This window comes from Physeter macrocephalus, chromosome 14, assembly GCF_002837175.3.
Source record: "Physeter macrocephalus isolate SW-GA chromosome 14, ASM283717v5, whole genome shotgun sequence".
NCBI classification, from domain to species: Eukaryota; Metazoa; Chordata; class Mammalia; order Artiodactyla; family Physeteridae; genus Physeter; species Physeter macrocephalus.
In genome coordinates, this window is record NC_041227.1 from 89,078,241 (window position 1) to 89,099,974 (window position 21,734).

At 60.3% G+C, this 21,734-nt stretch overlaps 2 protein-coding genes across 9 annotated transcripts; both read left to right on the top strand.

Annotated features, from left to right (window-relative positions):
* The first annotated feature begins 387 nt into the window (after positions 1 to 387).
* On the top strand, positions 388 to 2,725 carry VAMP2 (vesicle associated membrane protein 2). Its single transcript, XM_024128014.3, has 5 exons — positions 388 to 501; positions 994 to 1,114; positions 1,596 to 1,754; positions 1,851 to 1,902; positions 2,510 to 2,725. Coding segments are annotated over exons 1-5 (351 nt in total). The 5' UTR covers positions 388 to 499; the 3' UTR covers positions 2,527 to 2,725.
* Positions 2,726 to 6,640: 3,915 nt separating this feature from the next.
* Positions 6,641 to 21,731, top strand: PER1 (period circadian regulator 1). Of its 8 annotated transcripts, none has more exons than XM_028498792.2 (24): positions 6,953 to 7,085; positions 9,816 to 9,948; positions 12,106 to 12,522; positions 12,640 to 12,738; positions 12,827 to 12,981; positions 13,074 to 13,195; positions 13,287 to 13,488; positions 13,642 to 13,693; positions 13,835 to 13,977; positions 14,361 to 14,439; positions 14,517 to 14,623; positions 14,807 to 14,960; positions 15,035 to 15,143; positions 15,232 to 15,363; positions 15,577 to 15,682; positions 15,832 to 15,958; positions 16,046 to 16,176; positions 16,376 to 16,555; positions 17,207 to 17,440; positions 18,329 to 18,894; positions 19,319 to 19,505; positions 19,679 to 19,868; positions 20,356 to 20,506; positions 20,890 to 21,731. In XM_028498792.2, exons 3-24 carry the CDS (start codon positions 12,248 to 12,250, stop codon positions 21,169 to 21,171), a joined length of 3,783 nt encoding a protein of 1,260 aa, XP_028354593.1. In that variant the 5' UTR covers positions 6,953 to 7,085; positions 9,816 to 9,948; positions 12,106 to 12,247; the 3' UTR covers positions 21,172 to 21,731. The 8 variants fall into 8 exon arrangements, with proteins under 8 accessions (XP_007126669.1, XP_028354595.1, XP_028354593.1 ...); XM_028498791.2 differs by having other exon boundaries at positions 6,954 to 7,085; positions 15,787 to 15,958; XM_007126607.4 differs by lacking the exons at positions 6,953 to 7,085; positions 9,816 to 9,948 and adding an exon at positions 6,641 to 6,723 and having other exon boundaries at positions 15,787 to 15,958.
* The last annotated feature ends 3 nt before the right edge of the window (positions 21,732 to 21,734 follow it).

Consider the following 21,734-nt stretch of genomic DNA (forward strand, 5'->3'; position numbering starts at 1 on the left):
ATGCTGAAGGCGGGTCAACAGGCGTTGGGACCTGGGGGCAGGCCGAGACCTGGGGCTGGGTGGGGTGCGGACCGGTTGATGGGTTTCACGGAGGAGGAGGAGGACGTGTTTGGGGCTGAAGGGTGCCGTAAGGGCCAGGCGGCGGGGGCACGGGGACGACAGGGAGGGCTGTGGTCAGACCGGGTGGGCCAGCTGTTGGTGTGGGGAAGCCGGGCCGCCAGGCTCCGGGCTCCCGGGCGATGAGGGAGTGGCTGGGGCTCCGCGGCGCCAGACCAGCTGCCCAGCCGCCCAGCCAGCCGCGGTCTCCGCTCTCCGCGCCCCGCCCCCGCGGCCCGGCTGCCGACTAGAGGCCCGCCGCGCCCCGCCCCCGCCCGCAGTGCCCGGATGTGAGTGACGTGCGGCCGCCATCTTCCTGTCCCGGGCAGCCAGCGCCAGTCGGAGCCAGCGCGAGCCGCCGCCATCACTGCCGCTGCCAAGTCCTCCGCCCGCTGCCCCCGCCATGTGAGTTGGCGCCCGCGCCCGCACCGGGCGGCCCGCGCCGGCCGCCGCCCTTGGGCCCAGGCCCGGGGAGGGCCCGGGGTTCGACTCGCGCCCCCCGCGCGCCCCGCATCCCAAGACCAGGCCGGCGCCAGTGACTGCGCGCAGGCAGCCGGAGGGCCCCGCGTCCCCGGCTGGCCGCGCGGGCCCTGGCCGCGGGAGGGAGCGGACCCGGCGTGCGTCCGCCCCGCCCCTGTCATCGCTGCCGCCTGTCGTTTCGGGTCCACCCTCATTTGACAGGCGGGGAAACTGAGGCCCGGGGGGGAGGGGGCCTCACTCAAGGTCACGCAACAACTCGCCCGCGGGGCCGGACGGAGTCCGGGGTTCCTATCGGGTGGCTTTCTTTCCGGGAAGGAGGAAGGGAGGGACGGATGGATGGACAGGCGGATGGGCGGGGCCCTGGTTGCGGGGCCAAGGGCTCCAGGCCTTGGGTCTTGATCCGTCCCTGCCCTTCAGGTCGGCCACCGCTGCCACCGCACCCCCTGCCGCCCCGGCTGGGGAGGGAGGCCCCCCTGCACCCCCTCCAAACCTCACCAGTAACAGGAGACTGCAGCAGACCCAGGCCCAGGTGGATGAGGTGAGTTGCTGGGGGGGGGGGTGTCAGAGGCCAGTGGGAAGGACCCTGAGGGTTGGGAAACAAGTGTGCGGGCCCGTCTTGGGTTGGGGGTGATGGTAGTTCATGTTTATGAGTTTGGGGACAAAAATATGCTATGCCCGATCCTTGTCAGCATGCAGTTGGGAGGGCCGCGGGGTGTCAGTCAGCCTTGCTAGTCTGGGGTGTTTCACCCTGGGCGGGTGTGCTCTGGTGACTGGCAGGCTGCTTGAGGCTCGGTAAATAGAGGGTGCTGCTGTGATATCTGAGATGTCTGGCTACCAGCATGCCCCTGATGCGAGCTCTTTGGCGCATCTGCGGCTGTGCTAGGCATGTTCTGTGTATGTCCTTGTCATGTTAGCCAGGCAGCATCGGGGTGCGTGTTCCATATGTGGGCTCATGGTGGAGGAGTGCCCTTTGCGATGGGCCTTGGCACACTCCCCTTGCCTTGCGGGCCTTCCCCCAGGTGGTGGACATCATGAGGGTGAACGTGGACAAGGTCCTGGAGCGGGACCAGAAGCTGTCGGAGCTGGACGACCGTGCAGACGCACTCCAAGCAGGGGCCTCCCAGTTTGAAACAAGTGCAGCCAAGCTCAAGCGCAAATACTGGTGGAAAAACCTCAAGGTAAGGGTGGAGGCAGGCGGGAGGGCAGGTAGGAGGAATGGTGGGTGAACGGGAGTATCATGGGCTGTCTCACTGACCCTCCCCTTTCGCCCCCAGATGATGATCATCTTGGGAGTGATTTGCGCCATCATCCTCATTATCATCATCGGTGAGTAGGGTGGGAGTGGCCAGGGCCCTTTCTTGAAGTTTCCCCTGTGATTTCTGGGTTTTGAAGGTCATTAACCTAGTTTATACTATTCAGCAGAAAGCACATATAGCTGCCAATAGAAGTTCTGATTCATCTACAACCCCAAACCTTGAAGCTGTTTAGCTTGCTCTTTGCCTGATTCTGGGCAATTTCTGTTAAGATTTTTGGAAACGGGAAAGCTGGTGGATCCCCTCTGCTCCTTTGAGGACCCTTTGGGCCTGGGAGCCCAGTCTGGGAACCCTGGAATTGGGGAGTGGGAGAGCAGCAAAGACCCAGGGGCTTGAGAAACAGCTAGGAAGCCAACCACCCCACTGTCTGAGAGCTGTGGTCTCAGAGGCCCAGAGGATTAGGGATCTGTGGCCCCAAGGCCATACTGTGGAGTTGAAGAGACCTTGGAACCAACCTGTCGAGCCTCTTTGTGTTACAGATGGAGAACCTGAGGCCAAGAGGGGAAGGGATGTCTACCAGCTGGGAGGTGGGGAAGATGGGAGCAGGGCTGGGCTGACACACTGCTTTCTCTCTCTCTTCTCCCTTCTCCCTCTTCTTCCTTCTCTTTCCCTCTCCACAGTTTACTTCAGCTCTTAAACCCCTGAGGAGCCTGCCCTGCCCAGAGAAGGGCCTCTCCCCCCCACCCCCAGCTGCTCCTCCACCTCTCAGCCATATCTTCCAGCCCCACCTCCCCGGATCCGTGTGTGTGTGTGTCGTGTGTGTGCCCCCTTGTAAATAGCCAGCTGTTATTTATACATATATAATATTATATATATTTGGTCTGTTTGTAGTTTTATTACTAGAAGATTTTTTCCGGTTGTCCTTAACACCCCTTCCTGAGGTTCTCATCACCTCCTTTTTCTCTTTTCCTCCTTCCCTTTCCCTTTCTTCCTGACCAGCCCCAAGTCCCCTTCATTTGCATCTGCTATGCAGTCCCCTCTTCCTCTCCTTCCCTTGGATTTAGCTGATCCTTCCTCCCGCCCTGGACTTCCCCATACCTCCACCCCCCTGCAAAACATACAAAAAGCAACTGTCCAGGCCTCCCTAGGTGCATCTTCTTTGCATCATTGGGAGGCTCCGAGACTGGTCCCTTATGGTCCTAAGAATCCCAAGGTCTTCTGGGAGCTTCCAGCATGTTAATTAGCATCCATTTGCCTACTGACATCCCTTTTGGTCCCCCCCCCCCATTTTCTCTTTTGTTCAGTCTTTCAACCTGTGTTTCTTTTTTACTGAGGAGTTAGTCCCTGTTGGTCCTTGTATCACACTTTCATTTGCATGACGTTACTTGCAGGTGGTGGGGAGCCTGGGCTTTTGGGAAGCCAGGCTGTTCTCGCCCCCAGGATCGCCCCCTCCTAGCCCCCCTAGTCCAGTTTGCCTCCCCTACCCCGATTTTCCAAACCTCTTGTCCCTCCTTTCCCTCCCCTCAGCTGGTGTGTGTCTTGGAGTTCAGTGTGTTATGATGGACCAATAATTCTGCCACTTGGAGTCTCTCCCCACATTCCTGCTCCCCAGTTTCCATGTGGGGTGCTCAGTTGACATTCCCATGGGGTCTCCCTCCCTCCCATCTGCCTGATCTGCCTCCTCCTCCTCCCACCAGGAGAGTTGGGGGTTGGCCACAATCTGATCTCTCTTGGGAGAGGTGGCTGCCAGTTTGTCGGGGTGGTCATCACTGCCTTGGGGAGGATGGGGCAGGGCAAAGAATCCCCCCAGTTCCTTCCTGAAATCTCTGGCCCCATGCCTGCTGGGGGCTGGACTGAAATCCCTCCTCCCTCATTGGGGGGTGTTGCCCCGTCACTGCCCAGCTCCTCTGACTGCCCCCTTGAACTCAGGCTGGGGGTACTGGTCACTGCCAATGTGTGCATGGGACGCGCTGCAAGACGGGGATTCTTGCCCCTCTCCGGGTCTCCTCCTTAGGTGAAATGATGAAGGAAGGGTCTAATGTCTTTTTAAATGGCACAATTTTAGGGGTCTGAGGGTGCAGTCCCTTAACCTGCCACTGGAGGGCACCCCCTAAACTCTTTCTTCCCCCCACAGTCGAGGTTCCCGTGTGGAGGGGGAGCAGGGAGATCGAAGCTGTGGTGTGAAGGGGTAGGGAGAGATGCTGGGAGTGAGGGTGCTGTGTTCTAGACCCCCCCATATTATCCCAGTATCCCCTGCCCCACTTCCCTCACCCCATGCCCCCAATTCTGTGGCGCATCCAGATTGTGAAAATGTACAATAAATGTGTAATGGGTAACCAGGTGGTGTTCTAAGATCTTTTCTTAACCAGTGGGAAGCGTATTGGATCTGCAGGTGTAACAGGAAGGTTGAGAAGATACATCTGGAAGGGACAGCTTTGCCAAGGGGCCTGACCTTGGGCAGGGCAAAGGCAAAGTGTGATTCCCCAAGTGGCCAGGAGGGAGCACCAGGAGTTGATAATGGGAAGTGTTCATGATCCCAGTGTCTCTTGGTCCGTGAACCCTGAGGTCTGGGCTTCCCAGCTCCCCCCCCCCCCCCCCCCCCCCCCCCCCCCCCCCCCCCCCCCCCGCAAAGGCAAAGTGTGATTCCCCAAGTGGCCAGGAGGGAGCACCAGGAGTTGATAATGGGAAGTGTTCATGATCCCAGTGTCTCTTGGTCCGTGAACCCTGAGGTCTGGGCTTCCCAGCTCCCCCCCCCCCCCGCCCCCCACCTCCTCCCCCTTTCTCCCTTCCCTGCGGGCATGCTCTTGCTGTTTACTGGATCCCTTTCTACTCCTTGATTTAAGTCTCAAATGCTCTGCAGTCTCTCCCCTGGTCATTTACTCCTAGGCCTGAAGTAGATGGACAACTGTGAAACATCTCTCATTGTGCCTAGCACAGTGCTAACATCCAGAAGGCGTTAGTAAATACTTACTGAACAAAACAGCTCAGGGAGATCCAGCTGAGTGCGGTGTGGAGCTGGCTGTAGATGGCCTGCTGCCCCTGCACTCAGTGTTGTCCGACTGGTGGCTCTAGACCCCACACTGAACTCCTTTAACCTCCAGCTCCATAACGCCCTTGATGTGGCACCCTAGCATCCCTGCCCACAGGCACTTTTAACAGTGGGTGGCGAGTGCTAGGTGAATTCTGGAGGGCCCACTTTTCTGGGCTGCAGCATGAGGATTCAGCAGCCTAGGAAACCTAGTGTTTCCCGAACTTCTAGGCTCCTAAGAACTACCGGGAATGCTTTTAAAAATAGATTTTCAAGGCTTCCCTGGTGGCGCCAGTGGTTGAGAGTCCGCCTGCCGATGCAGGGGACACGGGTTCGTGCCCCGGTCCGGGAAGATCCCACATGCCGCGGAGCGGCTGGGCCTGTGAGCCATGGCCGCTGAGCCTGTGCGTCCGGAACCTGTGCTCCGCAACGGGAGAGGCCACAACAGTGAGAGGCCCGCGTACCGCAGAAAAAAAGATTTTCAGGGGCTTCCCTGGTGGCGCAGTGGTTGAGAATCTGCCTGCCAATTCAGGGGACACGGGTTCGAGCCCTGGTCTGGGAGGATCCCACATGCCGCGGAGCAGCTGAGCCCATGAGAGACAACTACTGAGCTTGCGCGTCTGGAGCCTGTGCTCCGCCACAAGAGAGGCCGCGCGACGCCCGCGCACCGCGATGAAGAGTGGCCTCTGCTTGCCGCAACTAGAGCAAGCCCTTGCGCAGAGACGAAGACCCAACATAGCCAAAAATAAAATAAATAAATAAAGAGTTTAAAAATAGACTTTCAGGCCCCTTCCCCGGAGATTTGATTCAGCAGTTGTAAGGGACCCAGGTGATTCTTATCATTAGGTATACAGTCATGATAATGTTCATCACTTGTTGAGGGCTTACTATTTTCAAGACAGTGCTCAGAGCCTTTTTGTGCTTCATCTACTGAGTTCTTCACATGTTCAGGGTTCCCGCAGGCCTTAGGACCCACTTTTATCGTATCAGGGACCTGGGTTCAAATCTTGACCCCACTAGAGACTAGCGTGTTAATCCGGATACATTATGTAACCTCTCTGGATCTCAGTCTCATTTATGAGACAATGGGAAGTAGATCAGCTGCCTCCTCCGAGTTTGTAAGAAGCGCATGGCCTGGCCCACAGAAAATATAATCTGGGAGGTGGCTATCATCTTCATCGTTACCACGCGGCACTGAGACCTGAAAACCGCTTCACCGTAATGCCAGCAGCTTCCAGCTTCAGGGAGCTTCAGGAAACCAGGTCCGCAGTTCCAGCGCGGGGGCGCTCTTGTCACGCGCCTGACGGCTCACAAAGCACCCCCAACCAAAGCCACCACCAATCACATCTGCGCCTGCGCAGACTTGGCCGTCCTGGATTAGCGTGTCGTCAAGGAAAATCCCCAGCTTCTAGGTAAACAAGTTGCCGCGTGAGATCGCCCGCACGTGTCCTCTACAGCTCCGGGACCTCTCAGCCTATGAGAAAATTTGGAGGACTGGACTGGCGTCTGCGTCACCGACCTAGGCAGGTCGGGGGACGCTGCCACAGCCAATAAGAACTTCGGAGGTGGATGTGGGCGTGGCTTTCGGTCAGCTTCCAATCAACGTGCTAGGGTGGCCCCTCCCGCACGTGGATCTGTCACTGCTCGTTGGCAAACTGACCAATGAGAAGATGAGGGAGGCGGGCGGCGCCAATGGTGTCAGTGCGGGGGCTGGGCGGCCGCACGCGGCGCGGGGCATGGGTCGGCGCTCTTCGGCCAATAAGCTTGAGGGGCGTGGCATCCTGGTCGGCGGGCGGGCCTGGAGAAGCGAATCCAAGTCTCCTTGATCCTAGTTGGGAAGACATTGGACGGCGTGCGCGCCGAGCGGTAAGTGCTCAGGCGTGGAGGGTGAGGAGCGGCGGTCGGTATGGGTTTTTCCGCGGTGGTTCTGTAAGGAGGGGTGTTAATGCATTGCCGTGAGGGGGATCTTGCAAATGCGTGATCACCGCGGTGGGAGCTCTGATGGTTGCGGGGGAATAGAGGCTGTGAACTCAGCTCTAGAGAGAGGGGAGCGGGAATCCCTGACATCAAATCCCTCAACGCCCTAGGGTCCCTGTACCCCTGACTGCCGCGGGGAGGGGCTCAGAAGCCAGCGAACTGAGGGAGCTGACAACCCTACTCCCAGGGAGGTACGGGACAGGACCCCTGAGAGCCGGTGGGAGACGTTCCAGTGCGTGACTGCTGTTTGGGTAGGTGCCCTAAGCACTTGAAATAGGTAGGGGTTCTGAGGCTGAAGAGAGGTCCTGGTAGGGCAGTTGAGAGGGTACCAAAGGGGATACGGTGATTTGAAAAAGGGTGGGGTGATGATTTGTGTGACCCTGAGCTAGTCACATCAGGGCTCTGGATGTCTTTCTCTTGTGTAAAGAAAGGGGAGGGGTTGGGACTCGGAGCCATCTTTGGGAGTAAACGTGGGGTAGCAACTGTCGGATCCTGAGAGGGAGGATGGGCTTGTGCAGATTGGCTGTACACGTGTCTTCCTGAGTCCCTGGAGGTGAGGAGGCACCAACAGGGTGCTCTGGTATTTGTCTGTACAAGCAACCAGGCCTGTTGTAAAGTGACCTGCGGTAAGGTGGAAGAGTGAGGAAGTGGGATTCCTAGGAAATCACTGGGGCTGGTGGCTGCTAGGGTGATCTCAAGGACTTTGTGAGCATGTGAAAACTGGGACTGTGATGATTTGAAGTGTGTGGAGAGTGCAAACTGAATGTGCCAGGGTAGAGGAGAGGTTGGATGGAGGCTGTGTTTTAGGCACCAAACTTAGAATTGTCTGAGTGTTTGAGAGGCCCAGGTTCCCAGAGCTGGTAACACCTCACAGGTTCCTGAAGGGTAAGAAACCAGAATGACAAGCCATTATCAGAGCTCAGATTTGAACCCTGGGTCCCATTTGTTAAGAGCCTGAGAACTGATTATGAGGCATTTTAGACAAGTTTGGTAACTTCTGAGCCTTAGTTGGTCCTTGTGGAATGGGGATAATGATACCCATCTCACAGGATTGTTCTGAAGATTAAATAAGATAATGTATGTAAAGTGCTCAGCGCAATGCCTGGGTCATGTTTTTAAATTTTTTTTTTTAGGTAAAAAAAATTGCTATAGGGTGACAAAAGAACCAGTGACAGGGTGTAAGATTTATGTGAATGCTGTGGTTGGGAACTATTCTCACATTCTTAAGTTTTTTTTGCAAATTTTGCTGACCCCCGCCCCATTTCCCTCTTCCTGGTTCTTGTCTTGAGGCACCAGCCCCAAACCTTCATTCCTCCCTTTTATCCCTCTCCCAAGATCCAGGCCCCAGGCTGGGCCACTTGCTCTTTCCCAGTTCGAGTTCCTCATTCTAGACCCATTCTCCTCCCTATCCCTCCTCCCTGTCTCTGCTACCATAGTAACAAGAGATTCAGGCTCTGAAGGGGGCCTCAGGGAAGGAGCAAAGGTCTCTTGCAGAACCTGGCCTCCAACTTCCCCGCCCTGGCTTTGGGATCGGGCCAGCAGATGTGTATGGTCTGGGAGAGGGGGAAAGCCAATGCCAGGAGCTGTAGGAGCAAGCCAAGGGGAGGGCGGATGCGAGTCTGGAGAAGAGAGCCAAGCGTGGGGGCGGGGGAGGGGGGGGACCCCTTCCTCCTAATCCTCTCTCCAGGAATCCCTGGCTTTGGGACAGGACGGCTGTCGTTGGGTTGGGGGGAGGCGCCCAGGCTGGGTGCATGTCCTGGGCTACCAGCCAAAAGAACATGATGTTCCCAAGTTCGCTGGCCGCCGCGCTCTCGGGCTGGCCGCCTCCCAAACCGCTGCCTCTCCAGCCTCCCTGCCCCACATTCCCCGGCTGCCTTGCCCCGCCCCCTTCCTCCGCTTTGACATCACCGCCGCCTCCCGCCCCCTCTCCTCCATTGACGGCAGCAGGGTCTGGGTTACTGTGGGGACCGTGAGGCAGGATCCTGATTAGGGCCTTGAGAGCTGCTGGAGCGTTGGACCCTTTTGTCTACGCAAAAGAAAAATATGGAGGTGGAGGTGGAGAGCAAGGCTCACCTGTGTCGGGGGTGATGACATCTAGAGCCCTAAGGAGTGCTGAGGAAGAAGAAAAAGGATGTTTCCAGAGAAGAGGTGTCTGAAAAGGAGACAAGGGACTGGGCCACAGTATATGAGTTGGGGGGACATTTTCAAGGAGAGAAGACTGAGAATCCAGGCTCCTGAATCCTTTATTTCCTGTGTTTTCTTGCTTTGGTTTTTCTGGGTTATTCTGTAAGCTTTTCCACAGAGCTCTGACCCTGCCCACCCCCCCACCCCCCCATGGGGAACACAATTGTTAAGGAAAGCTTAGGCCACGTGACAGTGAGGGGTGTGCACCCACGCTGATTATCTCAGCATCAGCCTCTTCACTTGCCACCCACGTTTCCAGGGAGCCCTGAGAGGAACTACACATCAGTCTTGGATGGAGGGGGTCTGTGTAACTGCAGCTCTTTGCGGCCCAAGCTGGCACTTTATTCCCCCAAATTAGGACTCAGTGTTCTGCTTCTTGCCTCTTAAAAAAAAAAAATTATAATTTCCAGCTCCTTCTCTATTACTGAGGGCCCTCCCCCTCCCCTAGTTCTAATTACAAAGTCACCATGTTTATGATCACCTACTGTGTGTCAGGTTCTCTCCTGGGGGGCTGCGGAATACAGTTAAGGAGACAGATGATGAGGTCCTTGGCTTTCTCTTCTCCTTGCAGTGGGGCCCAGAAGCCCTTGCCACCCCACCTTTCTCTAAGGTCTCTTCTCTCAGCCACTCCTTTGTTCCCCTGCAGCCCTGGCTGCCTGGCCCCTACTTTTGGTGCAGCCGTTAACTGTGGGTGGCTGCATCCTCAGGAGAGAAGAAGCACTAGTCACCACGTAGGTTGCCCGGTGACCTTTTCTCTGATTGGCCATGGAAACACCTGCCATTGTTTCCCTTCACAGCTCCTGTTGGCTCTGGCTGCGCCTTCTATTGTTTGCATCCTTCCCCCCACTTCACCCCCTCCTCAGATGTGGATCCTCGATTACCCTCCTCCTAGCTGTCCACAGGACTTGAAGTGTCAGAGGAAGGGATTGGGTAAAATGGCTTTATTGTGATGACAAGGCTGGGGAGGGGAACCTAGGAAAGGCCAAGCTGGGTTTTCTGTCCATCTCCTCCCAGGGACCAGCTGTCTCATCCAGTTTGGCCCACCTCCTAAGGTCTGCATTCTTTCTGCCCACCCCTGGCAAGGCCAGGGTGTCCCGTTGTGCAAGGCTGGTCAGTTCAGGAAGTAAGAGTTCTCTCAAATACCTACTGTGGCCCGGTATTTTTGCTGAAGAGGGACAGCTTACCTCCTCCCCTCCCTTCCCCTCCCTTCCCCTCCCTTCCCTTCCATTATTTACTGTACAAGGCGTCCCGCGCCCATTGGCTGGGCTGTGGTGTCTGGGGCCCTTCAGCCCAGCGCCAGCACCCAGATCCACGTGCGCCCGTGTGTGTGACACAGCCCTGACCTCAGTAGGGGCCAGTAGCCAATCAGGCGCCGGGACGAGATCCCCAGCCAATTGGGGGCGGGGCCTGCGGCTCCGCCGGCAGGAGGCCAATGAGGGGCAGTTCCTGGCGTTATGCAACCCGCCTCCTGGCCCCGCGGGGCTTGCACTCGGCTGAGGGCTGCAACGGCGGCGGGTAGGCGGCCGGAGGGCGCCCGCGCGGCCAGGTAAGCATCTCCGCGGCCACCCCAGGGGCCGGTCTTCGGCCCGGAGCCGGACTGCCGCCACTTCCAGCCTGATGGGCCGCTTTCGGCCCGGGCGCTCAGACGGCACACCAAAAATCCGCCTTCCTTGCGGTTGTCCACCCCCTCCCTGTCCCCGGGGACCTAGGTATTCCTCACAATCCTGCACTGAGCGTCCGCACTCCTGACCTGCCTACCTTACCTCCAGCTTTGCCCCCATCTCGCAGCTGCCCCGACCCCACACCTGACCCTCATCAGGCATGCCCCCTGCTGCCTTTGTCACTCGGGGGTCCCCGGTTTTGCCCCAGCACCAGGACCCCTTCGGGCTTTCCGAGCTTCCCGCGCTCCCTCCTCCAGTCCCTGGCCTCGCGCCGGCTGTGATGTCAGCCCGGTTCAAACTGGAACATCTCGTTCCCGGTGCTAGTTCCTGCTGTTGGCCACAGCCTTCCCTTTTCTCCTGAAGCTCGGAAAATGCTCTGAGGTTGGGGGTGTGGTTGGAGGGAGAGTAAGGGAACAGCCGTCTGCTGGCCTTTGTCCGTCCCTTGGTCAGAGCAGAGTGTGTCTGCTTCGGATGGGTGTGTGGGGGGGTGGCGGTGGTGGCGAGTGTATAGAAAAGTAGGGGACCGAAGAGAGAGGATACCTGGGTTCCTGACCATGGCAGGCCTCGGTCCTGGGGGTCGGGAGAAGGTGCAGGGGCCAGAGGAGGAAAGGCTGTGTTGTCTTGACCAGAATGATTGGGATCCTGGCGAGCGCCAGTCTAGGGGCTTTTGCGCGGAGGGCGGCGGTAGTTGTGTTTTGCCCTGGGGAGCAAGGCCAGCCTCTGAAACCCCGATGGCTGCCCCTCTTCCTACGGCCACTCGGCCCTCCGGGGACTGGGGATCTATTAGAGGTGGGCGACCTCTGGTCGCGCTTGTGAGTGCGGGAGTGTGTCGTTACCCCGCTTCCGCCGAGAAACGGGGGAGGGGTCGCCCCCCCCCGCCCTCTTGCGGGCCCTCCAGCAACCGCTGAGCTCAGCTGCTGACGTCGGTTTCCCTGGCGACCGCAGTGGCGGCGGAAGCGCGTGTTGGGGCCGCGCACGTCCGCGCGCATGTGCGGCGGAGGTGGCACCGCCCCCGGATAAAATTAGCCCGGAGGCCTAAATATAGAAGGCGGCGGGCTCGCCCCCTGCTCCGAGGCCTTGGCGTTCCAGGCGGAGTGGGGGCCTGCTGGGAATTTGGGGATGGGAAGTATCCAGGCTGTGGCTCACAGCTGAAGTTCTTTCTAGTCGACCGCTTAGGTATTACCTCCCCAGGCCACGCTGGCAGGGGGTGTGGGGGAAGGACCAAGAGAGGCCCCTTTCCACTTGCACCCCCCCGACCCCCCCGACCCCGCTCCGTACGCGGACAGGAAACAGAAATTGCTTAGGCTCCATATTGGAAGCCTGGGTCTCAGGAGCGTGGGGGCCTGAAAGGGAGGGTCTGAATGAAACCGGCAGGTGTTGTGAATTTACAGCCCAGGTTTTTCTCCTTCTTGGTCTCTCTTTTCAGGCGCTGGCTGTGATCAAACTTCTCAGCTCTCCGAGGCTTGAGTTTCCCACGTCACTCCCCTGGCCAGGCCTCCCGGCCCCCTCGTGCCTCTCTGGTGGCCTCTCTGCCTTCCCTGTTCTCCTGCCCTCCCCATGGCCCAGACATGAGTGGCCCCCTCGAAGGGGCTGATGGGGGAGGGGACCCCAGGCCTGGGGAATCCTTTTGTCCTGGAGGGGCTCCATCCCCTGGGCCTCCACAGCATCGACCTTGTCCTGGCCCCAGCCTGGCTGACGACACGGATGCCAACAGCAATGGCTCCAGCGGCAATGAGTCCAATGGACCGGAGTCCAGGGGTGCATCTCAGCGGAGCTCACATAGCTCCTCCTCCGGCAATGGCAAGGACTCGGCCCTGCTGGACACCACTGAAAGCAGCAAGAGGTGTGTTTGGATGGGTTGCAGGTGCTAGGAGTGGTCTTTTGAGCAGACTGAGCTGGGAGACAGGCCTGTGCTGCTGGCCACTTTCTCCTCATTTTGGGTCTGTTGCTTCTCCCCTAGCACAAACTCTCAGAGCCCATCCCCACCCAGCAGTTCCATTGCCTACAGTCTCCTGAGTGCCAGCTCAGAGCAGGACAACCCATCTACCAGTGGCTGCAGGTTCGTGGGGTGAGGGCTGGGGGAGAGGGCTGGGGCCCATGCTCTGGGGCTAATGCCTGTACCCGCTCCCTCCCCGTGGGCCCTGCAGCAGTGAACAGTCAGCTCGGGCAAGGACCCAGAAAGAACTCATGACGGCGCTGCGGGAGCTCAAGCTTCGGCTGCCACCAGAGCGCAGGGGCAAGGGCCGCTCTGGGACCCTGGCCACGCTGCAGTACGCACTGGCCTGTGTCAAGCAGGTGCAAGGTGAGTGGTGCTTCCTGGGAGGGCAATGGTCAGGTCCTGGGCTACTACCATGGGGGCAGTCTCCTCACCGTGCCGCTGCCCGCACCCTGCAGCCAACCAGGAATACTACCAGCAGTGGAGCCTGGAGGAGGGCGAGCCTTGTGCCATGGACATGTCCACCTACACTCTGGAGGAACTGGAGCACATCACATCTGAGTACACGCTTCGCAACCAGGTCAGCGCAGCCCAGCCTCTGTATCCCGACGCACCCCCAGACCCACTCCCACAGCTCCTGAACCTGCTCTTGTCTTTGCTTTCTCGCCTAGGATACCTTCTCCGTGGCTGTCTCCTTCCTGACAGGCCGCATCGTCTACATCTCTGAGCAGGCAGGTATCCTGCTGCGCTGCAAGCAGGATGTGTTCCGCGGTGCCCGCTTCTCAGAGCTCCTGGCTCCCCAGGATGTGGGCGTCTTCTATGGTTCCACTGCCCCATCTCGCCTGCCCACCTGGGGCACGGGGGCCTCGGCAGGTGAGGTCCCCAAGTGCTTGGGGGGAGGGATGAGCAGTTCCAGGAAGCACCTGCCATGAGGGGCCAGGGGCCCCAGGCTTTTCCTTGCTGGGTTCTTCTCAGCCCAGGGAGGGGATGGGGAGCTGTGCTCACTGCCCTCCTGCTCTGTCTCAGGTTCAGGCCTCAAGGATTTCACCCAGGAGAAGTCTGTCTTCTGCCGTATCAGGTAGGCAGGGGACGTGGGAGCAGACCCCTTGCACCTCCCACACCCCCTGTCTTTCTCTGCTGTGTGGCCCATGACCTTGAGGTGGGGGTGTGTGTGGCTCTTCACTGACAGTCCCTGATGCCTCTTTCTCTTCCTTGCTAGAGGGGGTCCTGACCGAGATCCGGGGCCTCGGTACCAGCCATTCCGCCTAACCCCATATGTGACCAAGATCCGGGTCTCTGATGGGGCCCCTGCACAGCCGTGTTGCCTGTTGATCGCAGAGCGCATCCACTCTGGTTATGAAGGTAGGCGGGCCAGGGGCCTGGCCTGGTTGGAGTAGGAGAAAGGGGGCCTTCTCTAGGCTGGGGGTGAGGCAGGACAGGAGTGTGAAAGACAAGTTTTGGAACACAGAAAATATTGTGAGAATGAGGGTTTGAACGCCCCTTTAGAGGTAGGATTGGATGAGAGCTCTAAGCTAGGAGAAGGCAAAGGAGAGTACCTTGGTTTTCAGTTTTATTTTTGGCATGGGGCACAAAGATTGTCTAGACCGTCTTTGTAGGCTAGAGGGCCCAGGGCAGAGCTGTGGAGAGAACTGTCTGCCAGCCAGCCTGGGCCTGAGGCAGCATGGAGGGCTGAGGAGCTGGACCATTCTGGATGCAATCCAATGGCCACGCTTTCTGTGCCTCAGCTCCCCGGATTCCCCCCGACAAGAGGATCTTCACGACGAGGCACACGCCCAGCTGCCTCTTCCAGGATGTGGATGAAAGGTGAGGTCAGGACCTGGAGGAAAAAGAGGTGTCCAGGGCCGAGGCTTTGGCCATTCTGATGCCTCCTGTCATTTCAGGGCCGCCCCGTTGCTGGGCTACCTCCCCCAAGACCTCCTGGGGGCCCCAGTGCTCCTTTTCCTGCATCCGGAGGACCGACCCCTCATGCTGGCCATCCACAAGAAGAGTGAGTTCCTTTCATCTTGCACTCCCTTCTGGCTGTCTCCAGGGCTTCCTAACAGCTGCCCTTGTGGTTGTGTCTTTCAGCGCCTTGGTCTTTTGGATTTCCGGGGTGGGGGGGGGGGCTCCACCACCACCTTACTTAGCTCTCCTTCCCACTGACCCGCACCTCATTTCCCACCCCCTTCAGTCCTGCAGCTGGCTGGCCAACCCTTTGACCACTCCCCTATCCGCTTCTGCGCCCGGAATGGGGAGTACGTCACCATGGACACCAGCTGGGCTGGCTTCGTGCACCCCTGGAGCCGCAAGGTGGCCTTTGTGCTGGGCCGCCACAAAGTACGCACGTAAGTGGATGGTGCCCTGGAGGGCGGGCCAGTGTGGAGGGGGCAGGGCTCAGCTCATCCTTCCCACCCCGCAGGGCGCCCCTGAATGAAGACGTGTTCACCCCCCCAGTCCCCAGCCCCGCTCTCTCCCTGGACCCTGATATCCAGGAGCTTTCTGAGCAGATCCACCGGCTGCTGTTACAGGTGAGAGTGGAGGGGAGGGGGCTTGGGAATGAGGAAGGGGTGCGGAACAGGACCATGGACATCTGACCTGTCGCTCTCCCTGCCTCAGCCTGTGCACAGCCCCAGCCCCACGGGGTTCTGTGGAGTCGGCCCGGTGACTTCTCCAGGTCCTCTCCTCAGCCCTGGCTCCTCCAGTGCCAGCAACGGGGGTGACGCCGAGGGACCTGGGCCTCCTGCGCCGGTGAGTGACTCTCTGCCACTTCACCCCTTCAGTCCCCTGTCCCCTTGTTCTCAGAGTCAGCACTGCCAAGCCCAGAGGAGCCTCCTTTTCTTTCTCGTTCTGCTCTCACTGTGATCTCCGCGCCTCCCCACTGGGGCCTTTTTCTTGCGCTACACCCTGGGCTCCCCAGGCTGGCCACGCCCCCCCAACGCTGCCCGCTGCCCTGCCCCACAGGTGACCTTCCAGCAGATCTGTAAGGATGTGCACCTGGTGAAGCATCAGGGGCAGCAGCTTTTTATTGAGTCCCGGGCCCGGCCTCTGCCCCGGCCCCGCGTCCCTGGTGAGTTGGTGAGGGTGTGGGTAAGGAGTGAGGCCTGGGGCGGGGCGGGGCGGGTCCCATGACCCTCAGCCCAACCTAGAGAAGCTTTTCTTTCCTCGGCCCAGCTACAGGCACATTCAAGGCCAAGACCCTTCCTTGCCAATCCGCAGACCCAGAGTTGGAGGTGGCACCTGCTCCAATCCAGGCCCCACTAGCCTTGGCTCCTGAGGAGGCTGAGCGGAAAGAAGCCTCCAGCTGCTCCTACCAGCAGATCAACTGCCTGGACAGCATCCTCAGGTAAGGCCATCCTGGCCCCTTCTCCCGCTTGGGCCCTGGCCCCGCCCCACCCCGGCGCTGCCCTCATGTCCTCTGGTGCTTCCTCAGGTACCTGGAGAGCTGCAACCTCCCCAGCACGACCAAGCGCAAATGTACCTCCTCCTCCTCCTGCACCACCTCTTCGGCCTCCGACGAGGACAGGCAGCGGGCGGGCGCGGTCTCTGTGGGGACCGAGAAAGGTGAAGAGCCAGGCCGTCCTGCCTCCGCCACCCTGTCCTCTGTTCCCGCGTCTGCCTTTCTGTCTTTGGGACCCCACCTCACTATGTCCCGTCCCCCCTCAGCCTCCAGATCTCCACGCTCCTCTCTCTCCCCACCCCCACTGGGGTTTTCTCTCCAGCCTCCCAGAGAGGCGGTAACTGGCACCATCTCTCCGTACAGATCCATCGGCAGTGCTGTCTGGGGAGGGGGCCGCCCCTCTGAAGGAGCCGGTGGTGGGAGGAGACGCCCTGAGCCCGCTCGCCCGGGCCAATAAGGCGGAGAGCGTGGTGTCCGTCACCAGTCAGTGTAGCTTCAGCTCCACTATCGTCCATGTGGGAGACAAGAAGCCCCCGGAATCGGGTACGGGCGTGGCTGAGGGGGGCAGTGCCCGGGCTCCATCTGGTCCCCAAGCCAGCGTCGTCCCCCGTCCCCCGCCCTCCCCGCCGCCGGCTGCCTTCTCCCGCCCTCTGGTTCCTGATGGAGAGAAGGAGGCCCCCGTCTTAGGGCTGCCGCTTCTTGCTCTCCACCCGCCCGCCAGCCTCTGCCGTGCCGCCTTGTCTGTCCCTCATCCTGCTTCCTGTGTTCTCACCGTCAGTTCGCACACAAAGTCTGGGGTGTAGTTCAACCTGAGGTGCTGCCCACAGAGGGTCTGAGGCAGGGACTGTTGAAAAGCCCTGAAGGGTCTTCGGGCATCGACCTGGAAAACGAGTGAGGGAAGTGTGAGGTGTGGGCTTCCCTTCCAAGGAAAGTCACGGGGGTGTCATCCTAGGGTCGTGCCACTGGCGGGGACTGAGTATCCTTTCTTACCCTGGGACGGCTTTACACGGGGAAGAAGGCCCAGAGCCAGTTCTCGGTGGGGAGGTGGCCAAGAGATGCAGGGGAGGCCCAGGCTCGGCCGCAGGGCAGAGGCCAGGGCTTTGGCTAAGCTGCTGGACATGGAGGGTGCCATGTGGTGTGGGTGTGCTAACGCTTAAGGTGATTCTGACCTTTCTCCTGTCTCATCTTCCTCAGACATCATCATGATGGAGGACCTGCCTGGCCTGCCTCCCGGCCCAGCTCCCAGCCCAGCCCCCAGCCCCACGGTGGCCCCTGACCCAGCCACAGGTGCCTACCGGCCGGTGGGCCTGACCAAGGCTGTGCTGTCCCTGCACACCCAGAAGGAGGAGCAGGCCTTCCTCAGCCGTTTCCGCGACCTCGGCAGGCTGCGTGGACTTGACGGCTCCTCCACGGCCCCCTCGGCCCCCGGTAAGCCGGGTAGCCACCTGGGATGTCCCTGAGCCTGCCTGCGGCCCAGTCTGGAACCACACTGTCGGGGGAGGGGTTCTTGAGGGAGGCCCTTGTGCTCCAGGGACCCAGGCTGTTGCCACCTCCACCACCAGGGCCCTGCCTAGGGACGGCCCCTTGCTAGCTCCTCCCCAGCGGGCGGGGGTCCAGGCTGCTGCCAGAGGAGGGCAGCACTGAGACAGGCAGGCAGAGGCGCTGTGCTCCAGGTAAGCCACTCCAGGCCCAGTGTGGGGGCAGGGGCAGGGGCAGGAAGTGAGCCCACTCAGGACTCAGTTGCCGCTGACTGGGGAGATCTGTGTAGACCGGCAGGGAGAACTGGGACGACTTCGGGTGGGGGCAGGGCTTCAGGGGCAGATGGCAGCCCTCCAGGTGCCTGAGGGAGGCCCCCTGCAGGCGGGCACAGGGCTTGGGACTGGGCTTTCCCGCCCACCTTGGCTCCATCGTGAGCCACGCGGAGCACGGCCCCACTGGCAGGAGGGTCGCCCAGGCTGGCAGTGCCTGCTGGAGTTTGGTGGCTGGACCGGAGCCACCTGCCCTCTCGTCCACGACCTCGCCTGCCTCCTGTCCGCCAGCAGGCCTTGGTCTTCTGCACACCCCCAGCACCCCTCCTCGTGTAACCTCTCCTTCCCCGGCCGCTTTGTCAGTGAATCCCGAGTCGCTGTGACTCTTCCCTGAAGGGCACCCCCCACCTCCCCAGAGTCCCCTCTGTTACGTGTGGGCCAGGGAGGCAGACTCTCTGGGGCCTTCGCCTACCCTCTCCCTGGTCCGAGTGGCAGGGCAGCCGGCCGGGGTGGCAGGGGCGCTAACCCCCAGGTCGAGGGCCTTGCTCACCCTAGTCTCTCCCCTCAGGCTGCCGCCACGGCTCCGCGGCCCCCGGCCGCCGCCACCACTGCCGATCCAAAGCTAAGCGCTCCCGCCAGCACCCGACCCCTCAGGCCGAAGTCCCCTGCCACGTCTCCCACCCGTCGCCTGTGCCATCCTCTACCCCCTGGCCCCCACCACCAGCCACGCCGCCCTTCCCGGCTGTGGTCCAGCCCTGCCCCCTCCCCGCGTTCTCCCCCAGAGGAGGCCCCCAGCCTCTCCCTCCTGCACCCACATCTGTGTCTCCTGCAGCTTTCCCTGCCCCGCTGGTGACCCCAGTGGTGGCTTTGGTGCTCCCTAACTATCTCTTCCCTGCCCCACCCACCTACCCCTGTGGGGCACCCCAGACCCCCTCCTCCCACTCCCCTTCTCCGTCCCTGCCCCTGCCGCCCCCCAGCCCTCCCCGCCGCCCCAACTCTCCACTCTTCAACTCGAGATGCAGCTCCCCGCTCCAGCTAAATCTGCTGCAGCTTGAGGAGCCCCCCCGTGTCGAGGGGAGTAGTGCTGGGCGCCCCCCTCCCAGTGAGGAGACTGCCGACCCAGCAGCCAGACCGGTGAGCACCGAGGCCCGCCCCCATCCTCTTACGGCCCCCACGCGGCCCTCTCTCCTGCTCCTCCCCTCGCGCCTCCTCCTGCCCCCGCCTACCTGGCATCCCCAGAGGGTGGTGTCGTGGGGTGGGAGGCCCCAGCTGCGTTTCTGAATGAGGCAGAAATCAGCTGCCTCATCTGTGAAGTGGGGACAGGCCTGTCTGTCTGACAGGTGGCGAGGACATCCCAGTAACTTCTGAGTGCATCTGCCGCTTGGAAAGGGTCCAGCGTCACGGCGCTACTCTTCTCCAGCTCTCTTGTCACTCAGCCTGGGCCCACTGTCATGGAGTGGGAAGAGGCCACTTGGGTCGGGTGTGCCCCCAGACAGAGGCAGCAGTTGAAGGGAAGCCTAGGTGCTTATCCCTTAATCCCTCCCCTCCCCTCCCCCAGGTGGAGATAACTGAGTCCTCCAACCAGGATGCGCTCTCGGGCTCCAGCGACCTGTTGGAGTTGCTGCTGCAGGAGGACTCGCGCTCTGGCACGGGCTCTGCTGCCTCGGGCTCCTTGGGCTCTGGCTTGGGCTCTGGGTCTGGTTCAGGCTCCCATGAGGGGAGCAGCACCTCAGCCAGCATCACGCGTGAGTGCCCCGCCTCCCACAACACCTCCCGGGGTAGGACAGTGTCTGGGGGGTTGGGAGGCCAGGCCCCACTTTGGCCGAGCAGCCTGGGCCCCTGCCCTGCTTCCTAAGGCCAGGCCTGGTGGAGCGCCGGTCGGCCTGACTCTGTTGGTTGCCCGCCCCTCACTCTACAGGCAGCAGTCAGAGCAGCCACACGAGCAAGTACTTTGGCAGCATCGATTCTTCCGAGGCTGAGGCTGGGGCTGCCCGTGCCAGGGCTGAGCCCGGGGACCAGGTCATTAAGTACGTGCTCCAGGATCCCATCTGGCTGCTCATGGCCAATGCTGACCAGCACGTCATGATGACCTATCAGGTGCCCCCCAGGTGAGGACTTTCAGGGACCTCCTCTGCGTCTTTTTCAGAGGAGTGGGGAGGCTGGCGGCCCACCTCACTCTGCACTTAACTTGGGGTTTTCTTTCTGGGCCTGGCTCTGCCCTGGGGCTTTCCTGTTCTGTCCCCCCCCCCCCCCGCCCCTTGGAGCCCCATCATTAGTCAGGCTGAGGGCAGCTTTCCTGGTCTTGGAAGGCCTGAATTCCCGGGGCCCCGGTTCAGGGGAGAAGGGCCTGCCCCTGCCCTGGGGCTTTCCTGTTCTGTCCCCCCCCCCCCCCCGCCCCTTGGAGCCCCATCATTAGTCAGGCTGAGGGCAGCTTTCCTGGTCTTGGAAGGCCTGAATTCCCGGGGCCCCGGTTCAGGGGAGAAGCATGAGGCAGTGAGTGGGGAGCCGGGGAGTTGAGGTAAAGGAAAAATGCCAGCCTCGTGGGCGCTGGCCCCAGCTCCCATTCTCTGCCTCCTGAACCCCTTCCCGGAGCAGGGACATGGCCTCTGTGCTGAAGCAGGACCGGGAGCGGCTCCGGGCTATGCAGAAGCAGCAGCCTCGGTTCTCAGAGGACCAGCGGAGGGAACTGGGTGCTGTGCACTCCTGGGTCCGGAAGGGTCAACTGCCTCGGGCCCTTGATGTGATGGTGAGAAGAGAAGTCTGGGCCAGGAGGGAGAAGAAAGAATTGAGCTCAAGTTGGAAGGGTAGAGGCTAAGGGCTGATCCCCTCATTGTTCCTTGGATCATTAATTCTGAAGGATGTTAATTCCACTAAGTTTGCTGCTGGGTTATTTAGTGTTAAACCACGTGTGTTTTTGTAGACCTTTTCTCAGCCAATCTTATGCTAATGTATATTGTGATTGTCCCATAGTGGGGTCTGGATACAGGGTACAATGCATTTTCCAATCTTGTTAACCCCATGTGCATCCAGTTTGGGAAGTACTCTCAAGTTGGGGAACAAGGGGAGCTGGGGTGGCAGGTCAGCAGTGAGGACTCTGCCTGACTCACTCATATCCTTTCTTTCTCCAAGGCCTGTGTGGACTGCGGTAGCAGCACCCGAGACCCTGGCCACCCTGATGACCCACTCTTCTCAGAAATGGATGGACTGGGGCTGGAGCCCATGGAGGAGGGTGGAGGCGAGGGGGGTGGCGGTGGTGGTGAGGGTGAGGGTGAGGGTGAGGGCGGTGATGAGGCCCAGGCCCAAGCTGGGGCCACGGTCTCAAGCTCTCAGGACCTGGCCATGGAGGAGGAGGAACAAGGCGGGAGCTCATCCAGTCCAGCCTTACCTGCCGCAGAAAATGGCACCAGCTAGACTACACTTGGGGCCACCTCCGGGAATGCATGAGAAGCTTCCTTCTCCCATGTCCCAACTCGCAGCACTCAGATGTGGCTGGACCAACCAATAGAAAACTGTTCGGCTTCTCCCGCTGTAGGGGGTGTGGGACCTCCCAGCCGTCAGCAGCCCAGGATCCAGGGGCTGCCTCTGGCCTCTTAGAGAACAGAGGGTGGCGCTCTTCAGCCCAGCCCAGAGAAGCCGCACCTCCCATCCCTGCTGAGGAGTCGTTCCTTCCCCTGGACAAAGTTGCTGACAAGCTGCTGAAGTGGTTCTCCAAGCCCCAGCTGAGCCGGAGTCCCTGTCCCTGAGGGTTGGGGCTGCGTTTATTTATTGGGGGAGCCAGCCCTCTGAGGCCCAAGCAGGACCCAGTGGTCCAGACCCCTAGCTGCTCCGGGGTGGGGGAGGTTGGTGGACCGTGGAGTCCCTGGTGCTGCCCCTCAGGTGGGACCCTGGTGTTCTCAGCTGTACCCTCTACCGATGAGATTTGTGTTTTTGATATTGTGTCTGTTATTTTTTAATATAAAAAGAAAAAAATACCA

Excerpts from the sequence above, each read along its gene's own strand:
- VAMP2 (XM_024128014.3), top strand. Across the intron at positions 1,115-1,595 it reads CCCAGGCCCAGGTGGATGAG|GTGGTGGACATCATGAGGGT; the intron begins GTGAGTTGCTGG and ends GCCTTCCCCCAG. Across the intron at positions 1,755-1,850 it reads ACTGGTGGAAAAACCTCAAG|ATGATGATCATCTTGGGAGT; the intron begins GTAAGGGTGGAG and ends TTTCGCCCCCAG.
- PER1 (XM_007126607.4), top strand. The coding sequence starts at position 12,248 with ATGAGTGGCCCCCTCGAAGGGGCTGATGGGGGAGGGGACCCCAGGCCT. Across the intron at positions 13,196-13,286 it reads AGTACACGCTTCGCAACCAG|GATACCTTCTCCGTGGCTGT; the intron begins GTCAGCGCAGCC and ends TTTCTCGCCTAG. Across the intron at positions 19,506-19,678 it reads CACCTCAGCCAGCATCACGC|GCAGCAGTCAGAGCAGCCAC; the intron begins GTGAGTGCCCCG and ends CTCACTCTACAG.